This window comes from Erpetoichthys calabaricus, chromosome 1 (genome assembly GCF_900747795.2).
Source record: "Erpetoichthys calabaricus chromosome 1, fErpCal1.3, whole genome shotgun sequence".
NCBI lineage: Eukaryota > Metazoa > Chordata > Cladistia > Polypteriformes > Polypteridae > Erpetoichthys > Erpetoichthys calabaricus.
In genome coordinates this window covers 276,563,980-276,588,414 of record NC_041394.2, presented here as the reverse complement: position 1 = coordinate 276,588,414, position 24,435 = coordinate 276,563,980, and the positions used below count along the sequence as shown (strand labels likewise).

General features: G+C 40.1%; 1 protein-coding gene across 14 annotated transcripts in view; it reads right to left on the bottom strand.

Annotated features, from left to right (window-relative positions):
* The window catches only part of shank3a (SH3 and multiple ankyrin repeat domains 3a), a 1,882,192-nt gene that overhangs the window by 20,357 nt on the left and 1,837,400 nt on the right, over positions 1 to 24,435 (bottom strand). For 9 of the 14 annotated variants that reach the window (XM_051931540.1, XM_051931504.1, XM_051931521.1 and 6 more), the window contains one exon: positions 21,221 to 23,615. In XM_051931540.1, coding sequence (XP_051787500.1) covers positions 21,221 to 23,615 — 2,395 coding nt within the window. Of the gene's footprint in view, positions 1 to 470; positions 571 to 5,803; positions 5,856 to 17,992; positions 18,036 to 21,220; positions 23,616 to 24,435 lie in introns of those variants that run through there. The other 5 variants (XM_051931529.1, XM_051931533.1, XM_051931542.1 and 2 more) reach the window with 3 other exon arrangements.

Genomic DNA, 24,435 nt, shown 5'->3' with positions numbered 1-24,435 from the left:
CACAGCTACACTACAGACTTCTGGAGAAATCCGACCATCTGTCACTTTTGCAGGCAGTGTGGTATAGTGGTAAATGCTTTGGACTTCAAACTCTTAGGTTGCCCACCACTGACACTGCATGACCATGAGTTCACTTGGCCAGCCAGTGCTCTAATTGGAAAACCAAAAAAGAAATGTAACCAATTGTATCATAAATGTTGTAAGTCGCCTTGGATAAAGGCATCAGCCAAATAAGTAAATGTAAATGTAAAGAGGTTTAACATAATTAAACACTACAAATAAGAAAAAGGCCACACATTAATGTTGTGCATCAAACACAGTGGAATTCAAAATCCAAACCTCAATGGTAGACAATTTGCTTTGTGGATTTGCCTAAATAAGCTAAATGTAGGTGTATTATTTGTTATAAAACAAAACTGTTGCACAGCTTGGCCTAATAACATAAGTGCTAATATTAAAATGTTAAACACCTTCTTATCACCAGAGAAAGGCTGTCTTTCAGGGACAGGGCTGAGAAGCATTGGATGCAATTCAGAGAAGCTTGAATTGCAACAAGACTTGCTGCACCTACTTTGTAAGAAATAAACAAACAAATAAATAAAGACTTTTAAAGGTTTTTATGCAGTCTAAAATGTCTGTAAATTGTCTGAATGACCAAACATACTCCTGATATATTACACATTTCAATAACTGTAAAGCTAAGAAGGTTTTATTTTTATCCCATTGACAATTTCAACATTTTAAATGCATTACCTAATTACACCTGAATCCACCTTGCTCCTCATCCCCAAAACATTTTGTTACATTAAGAGTGTACAGACAGTTGCAAGAGTTTGCTAAACCTTTGAAACTGCCTGATTGATACATTGTTTATTCAATTACAATCGATGCTGACAAAAGTAATGACCTTTCCAAAAGCTAATTGTAGTCAGGGATTCCAGACAATGAGATAAGACACAATAAGATTTGTGGTGGTACTGTGCTTTATAAAAAAAGACACACAACGTTTTGCTACGGACAGGTAAGATCTGCTCATGTGCACTACTTTATGTCCCATTAAAAGAATTTTTTAGAATACCATTGAAAAAGAAATGTACACATGCATAAAGCTGGGAAGGGTTGCAAAAACATTTCTAAAGGCACAGTTGTAAATAAATCCACAGTAAGACATACTGTTTATAAATGGAGGAAATTGAACTGTTGCAAATATGGTGAAGGAGGTGAAAATTAACCTCAAGATAACCGCAAAGGACTTGCAGAAATCTCCAAAAGAGACATCGCTTCATGTCTCAAGTTTGCAAACGATCACCTGGATGCTCCACAATGTGGATGGGACAAATCAATGCACACCAATCCCAAACCGTGAAGCATGGTGGTGGGATCATTATTGGTTAAGGCTGCTTTAATTCATCAGGGCCTAGACAGCCTGCTGTCATAGAAGGAATAATAAATTCAAAATTGTATCAAGACATTTTACAGGATAGTGTCAAGGTAGAGGTCTGTTGCCTGGAGCTTAGTAGAATCTAGATGAAGCAACAAGACAAAAAACAGGCATAAATCAACAACAGAATGACTTAAACAAAAGAATGTTTTTGTTCAGATATGGCCAAGTCTGAGTTCAGACCTCAACTGAGATGTCGTATCATGACTGAGGAGAGCTGTAATGCAAGGATTACCAAAAATATCAATTAACTGAAAGATTCTTGTAAGGATGAATACTATAAAATTCCTCTTAACCACTGTGTAAGTGTGATTAACAGCTGTAGGATATGTTTGGTGGTTTATTGCTGCTAAAACAAGTTTAACTAGTTACTAAAAACAAAGGGCTCATGTACTTTTTACAAGTTGGACTATGAATATTATAATAATGTATTCAGTATTAACAAGAACAAGAAAAAATGTTTTTTGTTATCAGTTTAACATGATCGGGTTTGTCTATTATCATGACCAAATTTTTATGAGTAATTAATGCAGACATCCAGGTAATTTCACAGGATCCACAAACTTTATTTTGCAACTATATGTAAATGGGTCTGGAATGTGACAGCACAATGTTTTCTAGCCGTTTAAATGGTACATAAGATGATCAGGAAGGGTATAAATGGTCCCTTTCTGACAGTGTGATGTGAACTAAGAGCAAGAGGCAGAGGTGACAGATCCTTGTTAGGAGGAGGAGCAGGGTAGATCAAGAATAAAGGCCTGAGAATTTGCTGCTTGGTTCTGGCAGATTATCCTCTTTGGATATTACCAACATTTTCTAGTACAGCATGTCACCTTGTGTAATACATACAAACACCTATGTCTACAAATCTTCAATTCAGTGATAACAAGGTAGTCCATGTATAGATAACAAATTAAATTTAAAAAGTATATAAAGTGAATGAATCAATTAAATAAACCTATATTACATATTGTGCATAGTATGAACAGAGTATACAGTATGAACAGAGTGGATACAAAGAAAACTGCTATCTTTCTATGAAGATTAAATTCTTTCCCAGCAATACACTGCTAAATTTTAGAAAAGCTAAAATACTTCAACCAAACTCTGTATTTTCATGTGGAACTAATCTGCACACCATTACAGCTTCAGAATTAGAATATTCAATGGAACATATGAGTCTAAAGCAAGTGAAAGAATGAGTAAATAAAGCAATGTGTGCTGCAGTGAAGTGGAACATGCCAGAGTGAACATATCCACAAATTCAATGTTACCTTGTTTGCACATTTAACACAGATAAGACAAACAATGTGACACACTTAAAGGACTGTCAAATCATGTTTTAAATTAAACAAAACCAATTGTGATAAATGCCAGTTCATAGAACAGCAATGATGAAAATTCCTACAGTTTAGTACATGCAGCAACAGCTAAAAATAAATGACTTAAAAAGTTTAAATGAATTTTCACTTGTGTCATAAAAAAGGCAACAATGATGGGGGATAACTCTCTACCATATTAAATTGTTATTGTGTGAAAAAGCAAATAAAATATTTCACAGGATTCTGTTTTTGAAAGGCTTAATTTCTTCCATGGAGAACATACTGGTTTGGTTCCTTTTGTTGCCTCACAATTCCGCTAAACAGGGATCAATTTCCAACTGTGTAACTCTTCATGCGGAGTTTGTATAGTTCTGTGATTGGTATTTTACAGGGATTCCAGGCTACTATCTCATTTATAAAAATGTTCAGGTTTGGTTGTTTGGTGAATGTATCTGTATAGCACAAGTAGTCAGGACGATGCTGGAAAAGGCTTCAGCTACTCTTTACTCTGTAATGGGAGAGCAGGTTCAGGTAATGATTGATAGGCGAATGGTTGATTTTTTGTTGGCTATAATTTTCAAAATTCCAGAAATAGTTCTAGTGGGTTACACAGTAGTTACAGTGGAAAGTCATTATTTTCAGTGTAATTCTTCCAGTATCCTTTCTTTTCTTATTATTGACTTGATTTAATAAAACTACATACTATTTGCTATAGTAAAAAAAGAATAAAGAATATCAGTCTAAAACGATGAACCAATTTTTAAATAGATTTTCCCTCCCACTAACACCTTCTTCCAATGATCAGTCTCCCCACACCATCCCTTCTACATCAACAACTCCTACCACATCAGCTAGAATGGCAATTGATGAGTCCACATCTGACCATCAGTGTGAACTGTCCATAACTGGAGACTAAGTAAGGAGGCAACTGAGGGAGCCCCAAACAGGAAAAGCCGCACGACCAGATGGAGTCAGTCCTCAATTTCTTAAGGCCTGTGCTGGCCAACTTTGTGGTATCCTCTGTTACCTGTTCAATCTGTCCTTAAGGTTCCAGAAAATAAAGCTGCTGTGGAAAACATGCTGTATTGTCCCTGTACGAAGGAAGGCAGATGCCTCCTGACCTGACTACAGATCAGTGGCACTTACATCTCACATCATGAAGACCTTTGACAGACTGGTCCTGGACTATATGAGTCCTCTTGTGGTTGATGACCTTGGCCTGCTGCAGTTTGCCTATCAAAGACTGAACTGGAGGAGGCAATTATCTATCTGCTCCTCAAGGCTTATTCTTGCTTGAACAGAGTCGGAAGAACCGTGAGAATTATGTTTTTTGTTTTCTCCAATGCCTTCAGTACCATCCAGCCATCCCAGTTAATGGGTAAGCTCAGAGGTATAGATGTGGAAGAACCTATGGTATCCTGGATAATGGACTGTCAGGCAGACCGCAGTTTGTAAGACTTAGACTATTTTTCTGATCTGGATATCAGCAACACTTTCTCACCACAATCAACAGTCCTATCTCCTTTTTCCCTCACTCTGTTCACCTCAGACTATAAATATATCACCAAGTAATATTACTCCAAATCAATGACAGGTTGGATTGGTCTTATTGCGCAGAGGAACTATAAAAGAAAGGGCAGTGCAGACATCCTTAACATTCTCTATAACTCTGCAATGGCCAGTGCGATCTTCTATGCTGTGGTGTGCAGGGCTGGTAACACCACTTGAAGAAAGACCCACCAAACCAACAAGCTAACTAAAAAGGCATTCTCATTTATGGAACACATTCTGGACCCCAAGGAGGTAGTAGAGGAGGAGAGAATGAAGACAAAACTGAGTGCCATTATGAACAATGCTGCACAACCTCTCTCTGACACACTTTCAGCAAATGAATCGTCCAGCAGAAGTGTGTCAAGAAACGCTACTGGGGCTCCTTTATACCAACAGCAATACACCTGAATAATGCCTCACTGTGACTGTGATGGCCATGTCAGACGTTTTTCTTTCTATTTTAATTATTTCCTTTTTAGTCATTCTGGTGTGTGTTCAGGCTAAAGTGTGTGTCTATATCTATCTATCAGCTTCTGTAAAAAGACAAATTTCCCCCTGGGACAAATACTGTACAGTTCTATCTAATATATGTACTAATAGCATAAGTAAATACGTGTAATCAGCTAACTAATGAAAAAGTAATACTTACAAAAACTGTAACAGTGTTTGGTAGAAGGTTACTATTTGCATGGAGCATGTATATTCCCGGGTCCTCCCTGTGTGGAGTTTGCATGTTCTCCCCGTGTCTGCATGGGTTTCCTCCCACAGTCCAAAGACATGCAGGTTAGGTGGATTGGCGATTCTAAATTGGCCCTAGTGTGTGCTTGGTGTGTGGGTGTGTTTGTGTGTGTCCTGCGGTGGGTTGGCACCCTGCCCGGGATTGGTTCCTGCCTTGTGCCCTGTGTTGGCTGGGATTGGCTCCAGCAGACCCCCGTGACCCTGTGTTCGGATTCAGCGGGTTGGATAATGGATGGATGGATGTATATTCCCTGTATCAGCATGGTTATTTCTCCAAATCCTCTGTGCTTCTCCCAACATTTTAAAGACATACAGTACATATTAGGTTAACTGGAAACTTGGTGAGTTTGGATGTATGCATGACTGCTTGATCAAGGGTTGCTTCCCTTCTATATTAAAAAAATATATTATCATGATTATTATTGCTATTATTATTCATTGCTCCCAATGGTGCTACAGAACACTTGTTTTTCCTATGATATTAAAATTTGATAAGTGGGCTCAAAATTAGATGGATTTAAGAGTAAAAAAGTAAAAGGAAACCAAGTGATGACGTGGCAAAATGGCTGAGATTCCTGTTGGTACCCATGTTAATTTCCCAAATACATATTAAAAAATAGTGCAATCTGTGTTCAGGTTTTTCTGCGCAGACAAGGTAACATGTGACTGCTCAAGATTTTTAGTGATTAAGTACTTAGAAAAGAAGGAATTAGTCAATAAGTTGATAACATAAAATTACTTTCATGTTTACCCTAGGTGCTAAAAAAAATTAAGGTTTAGTTTCTTCATTTCCTGTTTCACATCTGTAAGAATACAAAGGGCTTAAATGTATTTTCAGAGATGAAGAACAACAAACATTTTCTTTTTAAAAGTAAGCGTTATTTCAATAAAGCTATGCATAACACATTATTGTTTAGGAAATGTAATTTCATACATTTTACGAAGAAAAAAATCAGTATCAAAACTTAACCTGCGACTCTATTAGGAATATCTAAAGATGAAGAGATCTGTCTGGACCATTTAGAGTATGTTGCAAGTGTCATTATATAGATGTTTGACCCCAAGTAGCAAACAATTAAACAGTATATTTTTTTGTCAAACTTAGACTGAGCCCTGCTGGATATTTCACATATTAACTCATTGCTGAAAAGAAAACTTGAGAAAGCAAGTAAGCAGTACAAAATAAAGAGTTGAATTATTTGGTAGTATTATAAAAAATTAATGGAAAACAAAACAGATGGGAATCTTACAACATAATAGGAAAATATATTTTATAGTGCTCTCTTAACCTCAATGTCCAATAAAACAAAATTATTTAAAAGTCTTGGCAGCACCAATGGAAGCTGAATGTACGTGAAAAGAAGGACAAAAACAACAAGAGTACAGCTATTTTGATAAAAATACACATTAAATCATTACTAACAAAACTTCAATTGTACAGTAAAATTAGAAATATTACATACATATATAAGTATATTTTTCATTAAAGTTTGTATGCAAAAAGAACATAAATTCATGCACTAATCCTATGATATATTTTTGCATTTAAAGATTACAAGAGTTTTGAAGCTGGCAACTTCTGTAAACCTCTTCGGTCTTTATCAGATGTGAATATGTGGGACTTAATCCAGATCTTCAAAACACTCAAAGACATTTATAAAGTTGATCCTTCTGAATTGGCAAATCACACATTTAAGGGTACCAGCAGAATAAAAGACAGAATCAGGGGCGCCGTTCTTCACATAAAGGTATGTTGGAATCTGAAACAAACTACTAAATTACATAACTGAAGCAAAACCTCTGACACCATTTAAAAGTTTCAGGCTGAGATACTGGAACTTACTTGGAACAAGCTTGACGATCTAACTAACTGATTTGACTTATGTTCTTGCCTCAATAAAACTCTGATAGTGCTAAGGAGTTTCTGTCTCTTAGTTTGAAGGAGGACTTATGCAGTGTTTACCAAAATATATTAGCAAATAATTAAAACAATATAACCAGTAGGAGTATGGATAATGAGAACCTTGGAATTCACTTTGTCACGTGTTTTGCAAAATCAGGGAACTTCACAGAACTCAATGCAATACATTGAAGTCTGTAGGGAAACAGAACTGGAAAAATTAGTTTTGAGTAGACTGTAATAGTGCAATGGTAAGCTTAGGTGTCCCTGAGGGCTAGGGAAGCACCTGCCAACTATATTGGACCAAATGTTGTGGAGAAAAATGTCACATGAGGGTGCATTCAGTGGGCATGCCATGAAGTGGTGACGAGGGACTTGCTTGTACCATTGTTTGAAATCAAGGGTCCATGTAGCTGGAACATCTTCTTTGTTTCTGATCTCTTTGTGCAGATGTTTAGCACTTTTTTCTTTCACCAAAAGGATTGAAATAGATTTATTCCAAAATACAAGCCTTCGTTATTACTATTATTTCATAGTGTTTCGTGTGTTTTCTGACTCTGGGTGGAGTAAACGGGCTCTTTAAGGTTTGATTTGACTGCTGCCAAAATCTGGTTAATTGTGTATGCATTCAGCCCATGCCTGTATCCCTTATATGGACCTGAAGCGCTGATGCACTACTCTGTATCAGCAGAGTCTGTGATGCGAGGGATCAGCATTATATTGTCGGGGGGCTGTTTCTGTCACTTCCTGCTCCGCTCTGCATAGTGAGAAACAAAGCATTCTTAATACAGCATTGGAGCTACATTGTATAATGAAAATATGCAGAATAACTAAGTATTTTCATAATATTCTTATCATGGTCAACAAATGCACCCCTCAAACAAAAATACTCTGAGCTTTTCTATTTTTTTTTTAAAAAAAACATGCGGGGTGTCTGGAAATCTGGCTGGAATACCAATAGGACAGTGGCATCAAGCATGGGCAAAGCAGATAACGAGTATCACCATGAAATGTTAGGTCGTGTGCGCTTAAGTACGCAAGTGTGAAAGTTCTGCACATAGTTGCTACAGCTCTGAGATGTCACACTGGCAACGCAAAGGATCATACTATACTGCAGAAAAAAGTTCCTCTAAGCTGGTTGCAGTGAATTTCCAGGAAAATATTAATTGAGCAAGGTCACTTGCAACCACAGCAAATTTCATGTGAACAACATTTTGGCAAATTTTGCTGACCAACACCATTAAACACCTTACATTGTTGAGGGCATATATTTTTGTGAAGGCCAAATTCAGGTAAATATATGTATTCCACCTATGCAGGAGAAATGGTAGTTTATTTTTTAATGGGACTAGAAAGTAAAATTTAACCAAGCCTAATTTAACCAAGCCTAATTCAAAAAACAAAAACCTGTCCTAACTTTCATTAACCCCATAATAATAATCAAATAACTATTGCAAAATTACTTCTAACCAGAATTTTGTATGAAGAACGCACCAAACAAATAGTTCTGTTTTAAATCCAGTCTCAGATAAACCAGCAATCCTTGGGACTGACCAATATGCAGTTATGTCTGTGGCATCACTTCCTGAGTGAATCACCATGGCAACGTTCCTACTAGATGTCACTGTCCATAATGACAACAAAACAGAGTCAAGAAAGACATAAAGAAACTTTGACATTTTAAAAAACATATCTAAATATCTGAAGTGCAGATATGAATTGTGCTTGTTTCCAAATTATGATATGAAAATAAAAGAAACCAAAAACATGCAGAATAAACCCTGAAAAAAATTATAAAGATCCTGAACTATAATAATTTGACAACAGGGGATAAAATGAACAAAGACTTTTCTGACATAGGGTTGCCAGACGTCCCTTATATATGGGACATGTCCCATATTTGATAATTTTGCCCCCTGTCCCATACTGACCTTTCAGGGACACCCAAATGTACTGTATTTAGTTCATTTTCAAATTTCGTAATAAAAATATATTTTTACTACTTTCTAATGGTACTTAGTTGTAACTTTATAAGTAATTATATTTTCTTTTCTCAGATTCTCTTGATGAAAATAACCCAAATGTAATGAGCAGTGTTTACTGCCTGTTTGCAACTTGCCACCCAAGGCAAACTGGTCCTAGGTGAGGGATGAGACAAAGTGCGGTTCAACATAACATCCTATGATGAATAAAAAATTTGGACGCCGTTTTCCCTCGCCCGGATGCGGGTCACAGGGGCCTCCCTCTGGAGCCAGGCCTGGAGGTGGGGCTCGATGGCGAGCGCCTGGTGGCCGGGCTTGCACCCATGGGGCTCGGCCGGGCACAGCCCGAAGAGGCAACGTGGGTCCTCCTTCCCATGGGCTCACCACCTATGGGAGGGGTCAAGGAGGTCGGGTACAGTGTGAGTTGGGTGGTGGCCGAAGGCGGGGACTTTGGCGGTCCGATCCTCGGCTACAGAAGCTGGCTCTTGGGACATGGAATGTCACCTCTCTGAAGGGGAAGGAGCCTGAGCTTGTGCGCGAGATTGAGAGGTTCCAGCTAGATATAGTCGGACTCACCTTAACACACAGCTTGGACTCTGGAACCAATCTCCTTGAGAGGGGCTGGACTCTGTACCACTCTGGACTTGCCCCTGGTGAGATGCGCCGAGAGGGTGTGGGCATACTTATTGCCCCCCGACTTGGAGCCTGTACATTGGGGGTTACCCCGGTGGACGAGAGGGTAGCCTCCCTCCGCCTTCGGGTGGGGGGACGGGTCCTAACTGTTGTTTGTGCATATGCACCTAACAGCAGTTCGGAGTACCCACCCTTTTGGAGTCCCTGGAGGGGGTGCTAGAAGGCATACCTTCTGGGGACTCCCTCGTACTGCTGGGAGACTTCAATGCTCACGTGGGCAATAACAGTGAGACCTGGAAGGGCATGATTGGGAGGAATGGCCCCCCCGATCTGAACCTGAGTGGTGTTTTGCTATTGGACTTCTGTGCTCGTCACGGATTGTCAATAACGAACACCATGTTCAAGCATAGGGGTGTTCATATGTGTACTTGGCACCAGGACACCCTAGGCCTCAGTTCGATGATCGACTTTGTGGTCGTGTCGTCAGACCTGCGGCCACATGTCTTGGACACTCGGGTGAAGACAGGGGCGGAGCTGTCAACTGATCACCACCTGGTGGTGAGTTGGCTTCGATGGTGGGGGAGGATGCCGGTCAGGCCTGGTAGGCCCAAACGTGTTGTGAGGGTCTGCTGGGAACATCTGGCAGAGCCCCCTGTCAGAAGTTGCTTCAACTCCCACCTCCGGCAGAACTTTGACCACGTCCCGAGGGAGGTGGGGGACATTGAGTCCGAATGGGCCATGTTCCGTGCCTATATTGTTGAGGCGGCTGACTGGAGCTGTGGCCGTAAGGTGGTCGGTGCCTGTCGTGGCGGCAATCCCCGAACCCGTTGGTGGACACCGGCGGTGAGGGATGCTGTCAAACTGAAGAAGGAGTCCTACCGGTCCCTTTTGTCCTGTGGGACTCTGGAGGCAGCTAATAGGTACTGGCAGGCCAAGTGGAATGCGGCTTCAGTGGTTGCTGAGGCAAAAACTTGGGCATGGGAGGAGTTTGGGGAGGCCATGGAGAATGACTTTCGGACGGCTCCGAGGAGATTCTGGTCCACCGTCCAGCGTCTCAGGAGGGGGAAGCAGTGCAGTGTCAACACTGTGTATGGTGGGGATGGTGCGCTGCTGACCTCGACTCGGGACGTTGTGGGTCGGTGGGGGGAGTACTTCGAAGACCTCCTCAATCCCACTAACATGCCTTCCAATGAGGAAGCACAGCCTGGGGACTCAGAGGTGGGCTCCCCCATCTCTAGGACTGACGTCACCGAGGTGGTCAAAAAACTCCTTGGTGGCAGGGCCCCGGGGGTGGATGAGATACGCCAGGAGTTTCTCAAGGCTCTGGATGTTGTAGGATTGTCTTGGTTGACACGTCTCTGTAACATCGCATGGACATCAGGGACAGTGCCTCTGGATTGGCAGACCGGGGGTGGTGGTCCCCCTCTTTAAGAAGGGGGACCGGAGGGTGTGTTCCAACTACAGAGGGATCACATTCCACAGCCTCCCTGGAAAAGTCTATTCGGGGGTTCTGGAGAGGAGGGTCCGTCGGATAGTCGAACCTCGGATTCAGGAGGAACAGTGTGGTTTTCGTCCTGGTCGCGGAACAGTGGACCAGCTCTACACCCTTAGCAGAGCCCTGGAGGGTGCATGGGAGTTCGCCCAACCAGTCTACATGTGTTTTGTGGACTTGGAAAAGGCGTTCGACCGTGTTCCTTGGGGAATCGTGTGGGGGGTGCTCTGGGAGTATGGGGTACCGGACCCCCTGATAAGGGCTGTTCGGTCCCTGTACAACCGGTGTCACAGCTTGGTCCGCATTGCCGGCAGTAAGTCGAACCCGTTTCCAGTGAGAGTTGGACTCCACCAGGGCTGCCCTTTGTCACCGATTCTGTTCATAACTTTTATGGACAGAATTTCTAGGCGCAGCCAGGGTGTTGAGGGGGTCCGGTTTAGTGGACTCAGGATTGGGTCACTGCTTTTTGCAGATGATGTTGTCCTGTTTGCTTCATCAGGCCGAAATCTTCAGCTCTCTCTGGATCGGTTCGCAGCTGAGTGTTAAGTGGCTGGGATGGTAATCAGCACCTCCAAATCCGAGACCATGGTCCTCAGCCGGAAAAAGGTGGAGTGCCCTCTCAGGGTTGGGAGCAAGATCCTGCCTCAAGTGGAGGAGTTCAAGTATCTCAGGGTCTTGTTCACGAGTGAGGGAAGAATGGAGCGTGAGATCGACAGGCGGATCGGTGCAGCGTCCGCAGTGATGCGGGCTTTGCATCGGTCTGTCGTGGTGAAAAAGGAGCTGAGCCGTAAGGCAAAGCTCTTAATTTACCAGTCGATCTACGTTCCTACCCACACCTATGGTCATGAGCTGTGACCGAAAGAACGAGATCGCGAATACAAGCGGCTGAGATGAGTTTCCTCCGCAGGGTGTCTGGGCTCTCCCTTAAAGATAGGGTGAGAAGCTCAGTCATCCAGGAGAGGCTCAGAGTAGAGCCGCTGCTCCTCCGCATCGAGAGGAGTCAGATGAGGTGGCTCGGGCATCTGATCAGGATGTCTCCTGGACACCTCCCTGGTGAGGTGTTCCGGGCACGTCCAACCGGGAGGAGGCCCCGGGGAAGACCCAGGACACGCTGGAGGGACTATGTCTCCCGGCTGGCCTGGGAACGCCTCGGGATTCTCCCGGAAAAGCTAGAAGAAGTGGCCGGGGAGAGGGAAGTCTGGGCATCTCTGCTCAAGCTGCTGCCCCCGCGACCCGACCTTGGATAAGCGGAAGAGGATGGATGGAATATTTCTCTGTTGTCTGTATTAAATAAATATTTTCAAATTATTTCATTTTTACAGAATTTGTTTTAGCTTGCAATAAATAATTTTCAAATGATTTTACTTTTGTTTTCCTCATAACCCATTAAAATCCATGTTTTATGTTTTTAACTTATGTCTCTACTTTTATATAATATATTGGTCTGGGTGTGTAGGGGGCATGTATAAATGTATATATATATATATATAGTAATATAGAGAGAGATTATAAAAGTGTCCCTTATTTCTAATTTTCTAATCTGGCAACCCTATTCTGACATAAACCAAGGAATAAAGGCTTCATATATAGAAAGCTAAAGTTGATAAAATCCTAATACTACATTACAGTCAAAGAACATGATCCTTCGTTTCAATGTACATTCACATTGTAGATCTGGGGTAGATTGTAGGGGAAAGATTTTGTTCTCCTCTACTAGAAAGTAGAAATTCGAAATGAAGACTAATCATTTAATGTGACCGCTGACATGTACACAATTTAGGTAAGAACATAGTATGTCTATTGGTAGCACTAGTGCTACCAGGCTAAATTCTGACCTCATTCTGCAGTGTGAGGCAATAGGGAATAAATTGGCTAGCATCTGCATTTGATTTTTTAGGTCAGCATTTGAGGGAGTGGTAGGAAGAATGAGAAAAGTACGGCAGTGGTAGCTTCAGATTTTAAAAGATCATGTGGTTCACTGCTTAGTGAGCACCTTAGGTTGTGAACAGATCAAATTAACTTATACTTATTACTTTGTACGTATCAATGGAAAATATGTGAATACACCCCCACAAAATGTGCTTTGTGTCTTTTCACCATTCCACTAGAGGATTTTAGTTTTATTAATGGCCATAAGAGTTAGGAATTAAGAGGTGTCCACACTGCAGACACCTCCAGAGGGTGGGGTTTCTGCAGCCATGCAAATGATGCTATTTGCTTTTTATTACTCTTATTATTATATGAAACGCCAGCCTTCAGTGTCAGATAATGGGGGGCTAAGTGTGTTCTTTTATCTTATGGACATCTTTCCTTTTACTGTGTCGAAGATGAACACCCTGGGTAGCAGGTCATAAACATACATTGTATGTTGGAAATCTTTTACCTTTTAATTTCCTATTTGCATGCAGACTTTATTTAATTGAATATTTAATGGATATTTCATACTTGATTTTTAATATCTTTTAACAAATTAATATATTAGTTAAAGTGTCACATGGTTTTTTCCCTGGGTAACCACACTGGTCCTGAACTACATATAGAAGTGGGGTCTATTCTATGCGCGTTAGCTGCAGTGGTGATGGTTGAGGACCTGTTCTATAAAAAGCCAAAATTTAACAGAGAAAATAAAAACTAAGCCAAAATGTTTAATCACCCAGTTGAAACAAAAACATTCCACTCCTTAAAAAGAGATGTTTGTACACCGGAATTAAAAGGCATTTCATTTGTATCACATCAGAAATATGGAATTTCACAGTTTCTGAATATATGAATTATTTATACATATGATGAAAAATGTAGGAAAATGCATTATTTTTCCTGTTAAAAACATTTCCACTTCAGGTTTTCGCAACATTTCAAGTATCTGGTAAAACAGAACAGAAAAAAAGTTTCATTAACAATTATCATTTTCATCACCTACATTAACAAACATTTTAAATTGTTAAAACATTTTTAACATAAAATCTTTTGCATGGAATCCTAGCTATATTGACATATTGCAAGGGTCCATACTAATGCAAGCAGCCATTCTGTTTACAGCTACCAGTTTTCTTTTTTTTTAGTCATGATGGCTACATGGGACAGAGAAATATCTAAGCCCCTTTGCAAAGGACTTACTTAATTGACTCAGTCTACCACCACTTTGTGCCTTACCTTAAGAAGCTTGTCAGCCCTAAATATATATTGCTATGACAAACACATTCTGTGATTCTTCAGGAAAGGAAGACAGAAGATTCATGGTAAGGTAGTTTTACTCACTGATCATGGCAGCAGAGTGGCAAAGTGTCCATGTTTATTGGCACATGCAACAAAGATTTTCACTGTATTCTGTACATGTATAAAACCCCATAAGCCTATGTTGAAAAAAATCATCTAAGCATTTCTCAAATAAGAAGAAAAGATTCCATTCTGGAACTGAACATTTTCCTCGCAATCTAGGTACACAGTTATGTTTGATAAAATAGTTTATTTTACACAAGAAAGCAAACCACTCATCTATCAAAGACTTGTAGTGCTTTGAGTAGTGAGAAAATATAATATGAAAATATAAATATAAAGAATTATTATTATTATTTCTGCAGACAACCAATATACCTTTAACAGTGAGCAAAACATGCTCTTAGATCTCCATTAGATGAAAGTAATTTCACTTCTAAAGTATAAAGGCATCAAGATTACTTATTAACTTTGTCTGATAGTCAAATGGAAAACAGCTAAAATCATCTCTCAGAAATGAAACATGGATCACCATGCTAAATAATGACTTTGAAAATAGTAAGAGAGTAAATTATTTGCAATTATAGTGTTAAACCACATTTAATGGAAGCAAAAAAATATATATGAAATTAAACCTTGGAGAAAGTACTTGCATCAAGACATGCCTTATAATGCAACATTTTTTCAAACCAAGCAAGAAAATCTAAAGAACAAGTACTACGATCGAGTAAGATCTATTACTGGGACAAAAAGGCGGCAGGAGATCAGCCATTAATAAATGTTTCCACCTATTCACTACATCATCCAATGGGTTCACAACCAGAAGCAAAAAAGATTCTTACAGATTTCTGAGTTACCATGACAACAACTGCATGCTCTGTCAGTCTTTTTAAATATTTCATCCAATAAATACTGAACGATAACAAAATACTTGCTGCCCCCGAAAAAAAAAACAGGCCTAGGTTATATTGATTAACTTACATCATAAATCAATAAGAAGCCCTTATTGGACAGCAGACAGAAAGTAACAATAAAATGAAATCTAAGTCATTTAAAGTTTGAAAATATATCTTTTGTATGGCTTTGCACAGCACTGCCAAAGGGCAAAATAACCTAGGTAATTTAAGTATTGCATTCTAAGATAAGCACTTATCCCGGGACAAACCTAAATTTGCTAAATCATTTCTCTTATCAGGCTTCTATACATGGGTTATTTGTTTAGGTATGAACTAGAATAACTTCTGATTCGGGTCAACTTATCCAAATAACATTGGAGGCCCTGTGCAATTATCATATATCAGAAGAAATATGCCTGACTTTCCATATTGATGAGACTGTATGTTGACACTAAGCATTCACATCCTGTGGTACCGGTGAACTGAGCAGCAGTAAGTCTTTGCAGGCTGTGCCTTAAGCTGTTCCTCTTGAATTTTAAACAAAAACAAAATTCTTTTAATTAATAAAAACGTGTGTCCAGCACCAATAAAATGAGAGTTAAGAGTGACTCAGGTTGGGACTTCTTTTTCTATTCATAATGACAATGATCAAGGTTCAAGGTTGCTTTATTTAGTCTTGTTTACACAAGAAAACATGAAATTTGCCTTCTCAGTTGTATCTAATAAGAAGACAGAAAGAAATGAAACAAAACTAATACAGACAAGACAGGTTAAACTAAGGCAGTTTGACAGAGCACATGATTAAGCTGAGGTTAAACATATCATAATAGAATACATAGCACATTATCCACTGTAAGGCACAAAAGACAGGGTACAAAAAAACACTAAGTTTTCACATTATTTTGTGCTACAGTATTTGAAAGACAATGAAATGTGGTGATATGGTGGAAATCATTTTTGCTCCACATCTACAGTAGCTGATTATCTCAGACAAAATACCCTTCATAAGATAAGCAGAAACCTATACAAATGAAGATGATCAGGCACACATCATGCTCATGAAAAGTTATTGTTACGTATGAAAATGCTACACCCATCTGCACTTGATCATCACTGCATGGCACAAACATATTTTGCATGTTATTATGAATAATGTATTATTATACACTCACCGGCCACTTTATTAGGTACACCTTACTAGTACCGGGTTGGACCCCCTATTGCCTTCAGAACTGCTGTAATTCTTCGTGGTATGGATTCAACAAGGTGCTGGAAACATTTCTCAGGGATTTTGGTCCATACTGACATGACAGCATCACGTAGTTGCTGCAGATTTGTCGGATGTGAATCTCCTATTCACCACATCCCGAAGGTGCTCTATGGGATTGAGATCTGGTGACTGTGGAGGCCATTTGAGTACAGTGAACTCATTGTTATGTCTAAAAAAACAATGTGGGATGATTTGAGCTTTGTGACATGGTGGATTATCCTGCTGGAAGTAGCCATCAGAAGATGGGTGCATTGTAGTAATAAAGGGATTGACACGGTCAGCAACAACACTCAGGTAGGCTGTGTCATTTAAACAATGCACAATTGGTACTAAGGGGCACAAAGTGTGCCAAGAAAATATCCCCCACACCATTACACCACCAGGATGGATCCATGCTTTCATGTTGTTGACCCCAAATTCTGATCTAACAATCTGAATGTTATAGCAGAAATTGACATTCTTTTATTTTTCAATTTTGGTGAGCCTGTGTGAATTGTAGCCTCAGTTGCCCATTCTTAGCTGACAGAAGTGGCGCCCGATGCTGTCTCCTTTTGCTGTAGCTCATCTGCTTTAAGGTTCAACATGTTGTGCATTCAGAGTTGTTCTTCTGCATAACTCAGTTGTAATTAGTGATTATTTGAGTAACTGTTGCCTTTCTTTCAGCTCAAACCAGTCTGGCCATTCTCTTCTGACCTCTGGCATCAACAAGGCATTTTTGCCCAGAGAACTACCGCTCACTGGATATTTTCCCTTTTTTGGACCATTCACTGTAAACCCTAGAGATGGTTGTGATTGAAAATCCCAGCAGTCTCTGAAATATTCAGACCAGGCACCAACACTATGCCACATTCAAAGTCACTTAAATCACCTTTTTTGCCTCTCTGATGCTCGGTTTGAACTTCAGCAGGGTGTCTTGACAAGGTCTACATGCCTAAATGCATTGAGTTGGTGCCATGTAATTGGCTGACACTTGTGTTAAACAGTTGAACAGGTGTACCTGATAAAGTGGCTGGTGAGTATATATTTTGCAAAAGTTAATGCACAGGGAGTTAACAATATGTACGAGTGTGAAAGACAAGTAGCTTAATAAACGAGAAATACATCAGACGTTTTTATATACAAATGATTAACTAAATAACATAATTTTGGAGATAGAATGCTTTTCTTTATTGCTTTATTGTGATCTTGGCCCTTATTTTTGATGATCCCTAATTTGTATTGACAGAATATCAAAGGTGGGAGCAGGATAGAATTTGTGTCAATAAATATCTTTTTACACTAATAAGTGGAACAAAATACTGAAAATAATGTAAAAAAATCCTTCTCTCCCCACCCAAACAGGTATATTTTACTGGTAGGGATGTCTGACAAGTCAGAATGTGGGATTTGTTATTTCTCACTTTTCCAGGGACTTGCTAATCTTAAATTCCAAAACTTAAAATGACTATATTCATCCACTGATATACAGACAAACCAGGAAAGAAAACAGGAACAGATCACTGCAAATGATTTACATGCAATTTTAACTATAGTGGCTAATTTTAAATATACCTTGAAGTAGGACAGCTTAGTTCCTTATCCTCAAAAATATTTTCTAAAAAACAAACAAACAATTTAGAACAACTGAGCAAGGCATCTTTGGTATATATCTCACCAAATAAATGGTTTTCCATGTTTAATAATAACTTTGTACTTTAACCAATAAGTTCCATCTACATCTCAACTCTTGCTAATACACACTTTTTATATACAGTGTTTATTTGTTGTGTATATTTGTACAGTGTATACTGTATGTGGTTGATGTCAGTGCCTTGCAATTTTTCCAGTCTTGCCTTATTTGTTCTTGATGTTTTCCCCCCGTTTTGTCTAAAAATATGTCTTAGCAACTTATGTTCATAAATCAATAGGTATGGTGCTTTACTGAATAAATAGAAAATCCACCATACACAAAACAAGTAGATGTCCAAACCAGCTTTTTGATAACAGTTCTTTAATTTTCTAGCTTTGTACAAAAATACACAACAAATACTACAAAAAAAATGATTTACAGTTTTGGTTACTTTATAGCTTATTGTTTTAGTGTACTTGTACCACTTTCATCAGATGGCACCTCAGAACTCCAATAACTTGAACACGTTTAAGGAAAATTATGTCACATTAAGAAACCTGAATGCAAATGTGTAATGTGCAATGTAAATGCAAATTGTGTACAATTTTACTCAGTCTGTTTAATGTTCGCCATGCCTCCCATAGTAGCAGACATGCAGTGATGAACAGAGAACTTCTGGTAGGCAGTGGATAAAAAGCAGAGAAGGGGAACTTTGTGGTACAGAGTTTATTACATTTGAGTATCTTGTGCTCTGCTTGGTGCTTGTACAGAATTCCTGGTTTTTTTTAACAGTTTGGATGTAATTTAATGAGTCATAAAAATGTTAACAACCAGAAATCGTTAATTCTGTATTTATTCAATTGGTAAATAAGGACCGTAAAATGGTTGCAAAGATAGAAAAATTCAACAATTCTTTGATTCATGTTTACAAAAAAATAAATCAATTCACTAGTATCTAACTGAGGAGAGGGCAGCAGATTAGACAAGTGGAGTATGTCGTTGTTTTCAAATCCCCAAGCAGATACAGTTACACTGACTGAGCATCCTGACATAATGGAAGCCCCCAAGGACATCCTCAACAGATGTCCATAAATCCAGTTACAAAAAATATATGTTTAATTTTTGAAAACAACATTTTTTAAGCTAACACAACAGTGAGAAACTGGTGTGCCACATCATGTTAGGTTATGAATAAGTCAGTGCTGGTTACTGAGTTTGCAAGAAAATATTTTAACAGCACAGAAAGCTCTTTATGAGCAGGACCTAAAGACGGCAGTCTGTGAGCACTTCACAGAATTGGCAGAGTGAGATGACTAAAGCATGGTGATTGTTGATAAAGAGAAACTAAGAAGTCTAAGATATCCATGTCTTGTTCCTGGTTCGTATCAGTTTGGAGGCTTTGCTTGTCATTAGTAAAACAGGGAAAGTGATCCTGTGGCAATACAACTGGGAGGACTTCAATTCCCATCTGTTAGCAGCAGTGTATGAGGCCTGATGGGAGATCAGTGCATGATTTAAAAGAGGTTTCATTCAGAATTCCCAAGGATACGTTTAGTACTTTTTCAAGCTGAAGTTACTCTTCACAATCATGATAAATATTAATTTGCCACATTAAATTACGTTAGAAAATGAAGTATATTTTATACATTTTAAAAAATATTATGCCCACTATAGTTTTATAATGGAGCTTATGGGTACCAGGGTCCCAATGTGGGGAAAAAAGTCTTAATTACTGAATATATCAATTTTTCAAAACAAAAATGTTATCAAGTATTGATCCACGTGTTGAGATTACACACATATTGCCGCAAGATAGCATTATCCATATTGTTTTAAGAAGGATAAAAAACAAAAAGCTAAACATTGTTGGGAAATTCAACCATTTTAAAAGTAGATTGGCTGTGCGCTTTACTTCACTGCTTGTGTTCCTCTGAGGCACCTTTCAGGGCCAGAGGTGTGACTGCACCTTGGAATTTCATCACCAAGTGCTTTTATTGACATTGAATGTTGAAGCCTAGATGTGAATTGCTGTCTTTGTTTTGTAGACAACTAGACAAAAAATAACTGAAAAAGTCACAGTAATGATCACTTACATTCTTTCATTATATGGAAGCTTATTTTGTTATTTCCCAAATATTCTGCCCGATGCCCTGGATTGATAATGTGCTTCAGTGAGAGATAATATTGAACACGTGTAGAAAGTGACAAGAACTGAACAGATGTTATAGGCAAACATTCATCCATCCTAATTTGCTTATCCAGGGCAGGGTAAGGGAGCTGCTGGAGCCTATCCAGCAAGCATCGGGTACAATATGGGAACAATCCCTACACAGGGCACCAGTCCTTTGTAGGGCAAACACTTACACATACCTACACACAAAAGGGCCAATTTAGCAACTCCAATTCACCTACGTTTAATCAAGTTGAGGTTTAGTAAGTTTATTACAGATATTTTAACGTAGGCAGAGTGGTAGCGCAGAGCTATTATCCCGGCCTCACAGAGCTAGGGTCCGCATGGACTTTGCATGTTCTCCCTGTGTATTTACAGATTGGTGAGTGTCAGTGAGTTTAATCACTTAAAAACACTGTCCTTAGTTCTTTTATAACCATATCGTCAGCAACAGCAACTCACCATGCATTAAAAATATCAATAACTGGTTTGTGGTGCTTCAGTCTGTTCTATTGCAATCTGCCTTTTTTATTGTGTGTGCGCACAACACAGCACAGAAAGTGTGATGTGCAGGTGGCTTCATTCTTTCCAAAATCTCAGGCTTCAGTTAACAATACAATGCACTATAATCAATTCAGTTCAGATTAATTATTATGTGTATAAAGCACAATGAAACACTTATGTGCTCAGTCACCATGATGCTGCCAAACAGTACAGTGGTCCCTCCATAGGCTATGTAAAACAACAACACAGAGTGTAGGCAAAAATCTTATAAAAATGAAATCCAGCAATTTAAAAAAAATGCATGCTGGTAAAAATGCTCACCTCTCGATATTTGAGCTGCTATGCATAACTGTTAGGAGTTATTGTACAGTTCTTTGAATATCAACATGACAGAGGGTCCATAATAAATGGTTTGCATGCATCAAATCAGCAACACATGTCAAAGTAGTAGACCTAAGTCAGTGGTGAATTTAACATTGTTGTTTCTCTTTCTTACCTTGCAGCAACAACAGGAGATTTCTTTCCAGGATCTAACATGGATCCAGCTGGTTCTTCTCCAAGTGAACGTGTGTCCTTATTTAGCTGCTGCAGCCTGGAGCTTATTTCACTGATCACAGTGGGCTTGCCATCCTCTGCCCCAGGTATTGGCCGCATTTCCACAGGATCCCCCCATAGCTTGGACCTTCTCTGGAAGAGGTAGCGGGGTCGGCCGGTGCCGGCGGCTGCAGCCAGCGCGGCCGCATGTTGCTGAGAGAGGAGCTCGCTATCCGAAGACTGCTTCAATAAAGGGTCCCTGAAGGTAACTGGCCCCTTGCTGAGCTGGGACTTGAGTTTTGGCTTTGGAGGCACTGGCGGCTTCTCGAGTATAAAAGTCTGCCCATCGGCGAAGGAGGTGTAGGTATCAGTGGGCTCACCACTCTCTGATGAAAGTGTTGACATGCTTGAAACGGTGGAGATGGTACTGGTGGTCTCCAGGTGATGGTCACTAGAACTCCGGGTGTCTATCTCTTCCACACCTGAGTCGGCTGCAGACTCAGGCACCAAGGGGGTGTCTGAGGGCTTCCCTGAGGGTGTTCCACCAGCAGTAGGAGGTGGTGGTGCTGCTGCTGCTGCTTGGGTTGAGGAGGAAGGTGCAATAGTCTTGGCCTGCTGTGGTATGGGCACGCCAGGAACCTTGACAAGGACACCATTGGCAAATTCATCTGGTGGGGGAACCAGCCCTATCTTTGCTAATTCCTCACGTGTTTCCTCATCACTAGAGGACAATAATGCTGGGGGAAGGGTAACTGTAAATGGCTCCACCTCCTCCTCTGAGCTTCCTTGTGCCAGAGTTTTGTCAGAGGAAGGACCTGTTGACTGCTGAATTGTGGTAGTACTGGTAGTGGTTGTGGTAGCAGGGCTAGAGGGCTTTGCGTCTGTAGGTGCAAGTTTGCTTGGCTCAGCTGGGGCTGCTTTCGGGGTAGTGGATGGCTCATCAATACCCACTTCTTGTCCATTGCTAGTGGCATGAACCATGATCAGGCCAGCTGTTTTCTGCTGGGATGTATCCATAATGCTGATGATCATGCTTTTCTTATCTTCTGGCTTTCTGTCCTCTTTTTCTGTTTTTTCAGTCCTTATCTCAAGTTCTCTTCGAAGGGTTGATGGGGTACCCCATTGACTTCTGGTGGAAAGTGAAGAATCTGGAGTCGGATCATAACTTGTTTTTGATCCTGGTGAGATTGTAGGTGATGCTAACCTCCTATCTTTTATGTCTATTTCTTCTGCCTCTTTGGTCTGAGTTTCCACATACAATGGCCCTGCTTTTTCAGTTTTAGTCCTAGGTTCTGGACTACCTGTCAGTGATGGTTGGATCTGGGAAGTGAGTGCTCGCTCCCTTGCGGCCAGCGCAAGTGCTAGTGGTGAGTTTGGATCCAATGGCTTCCCAGTAAGAGGGTGGATAAAGGTAGTGCTACCTGGTAAAGGTCTAAGAGCAGAGGATGATGGAGACAGTTGACCTAAATGTTCCCTGCTGCCCAGCAATCGCTCATCAATAGATCTTGATTGCATCAAGGAGGGTGGCTCTGGGCTTTGAGAACTGCTCTCAACTGCACCCACTGATAGGAAGACTGTGGATTTCCTCCTTTCTTCTAAACGTTTTTCCCGGTCTTTCACTGCTCCAGCTATGGCAGCAGAAAATGGTCCTTTTACTAACTGGGTTTCTGCATGAGCTCGCACTTTTTCTTGCAATAGATGCTGTTGATATTCTGCTCGACTAATATGTGAAACCCTACCTGTTGGTGAATGGTCTCTGGAATGAGCTGAAGCAAGTGCTAAGGAAGCTTTCTCTTGTGCATCCTCTACTTGAAGTTGTTTCACCAGAGGGCTCTTTTTGCGCTGAGGCTTAGTAGGAGCATACAAACCTACATTAAACTGACCAACATTAGCATAGGGATTATCAATCACTCTTCCTTTTCTTTTAATCTTCTCTGGAGGGGTAGAAGACGTAGTGGGACGAGGAATATCTGTAGGTTCAACAGGTATATGTGAAGAGTCTTGTAAGATAATCATAGAACGTGCTTTCTTTTGTCTTTCAATGTGTGAGATGGAGGGTCGAGGTGGCTCGTAAATTTCAGCTGTGGTGACAACTTGTGGGAGGCCATGGATCTTAGCTTCTGAACCTGGTTTAAAACTGGAACGGGATTGTTCATGGCCCCGTCCAGGAGGAGGTGGGGGGCAAAAGGCTGGAGGTGGACCTGTGTCCATATAATACTGGGAAGGTGGTGGAGGTGGAGCTGTTTGGGGAGGGGGAGGGATTCCATGGCTTTCCTTTAGGCTGTCAATCATTGATGAACTCCGTGGAAATCGTGGCTCTCCCACTGAAGCTGACAGCATGTCATCCTCTGATGCTCCTATTTGTGAGACAAAAAAACAGATAACACAGTGGTAACTCCATTTATAATATATAATAAAAGATAACAATGCACTTAAAAACATACCAATGTGTAAGTTTATTTTTTTATTTTACAGCAAAATGCCTTATGCAAGTATATACAGGCATGAGTACCAAAAAAAGGGCTCAGAAAGTCTAAACCGGCCTCAAGGAGAAATGTTTAAGTAATCGCTCTGAGGCAACTGTTAAAGGCATGCTAGAAAAAACTGAGGAAAAAATTCAGGAAAATGTGAGTAAGTTTGAAAATAAATTTAGAACACTTGGTGTTCTGTTTGAAGACGTTAAGCAAACGTTCACGACTTGTATTGAAATAGCTGAACAACTGGCTTCTACCGCTGATGGAAAAGCAACAGCTGCAAATTCTGAATGCAAAGTGCTCAAAGACTGACTAGCTGCACTGGAAGATGGATACAGAAGGAATAATATCAGAATTGAAGGTCTCCCTGAAAACCGTGCAAGTCCAAATCCATTGAAATTCATAGCTGAACTATTCTCTAAAATAATTAGGACTTCAAATCAGACACCGAGATATCAGCAGCTTACGGCATACGTGGATCTAATGCCTTAAAACTTAGAAGCTTCATTGTACGTTTTGACAAATTACAATCTGAATTAAATTTTATGTCACTTCTCAGACTGCAACAAGAAATTATATTTGAAAATAATCACATTTGTATTTTTCCTGATTTCTCATCTTCAACAGCTGCTAAACATGCCACATTTTACAGCATTAAACAGCCCTTATGTAAAGCCAAAATCAGACACAACCTTTTACATCC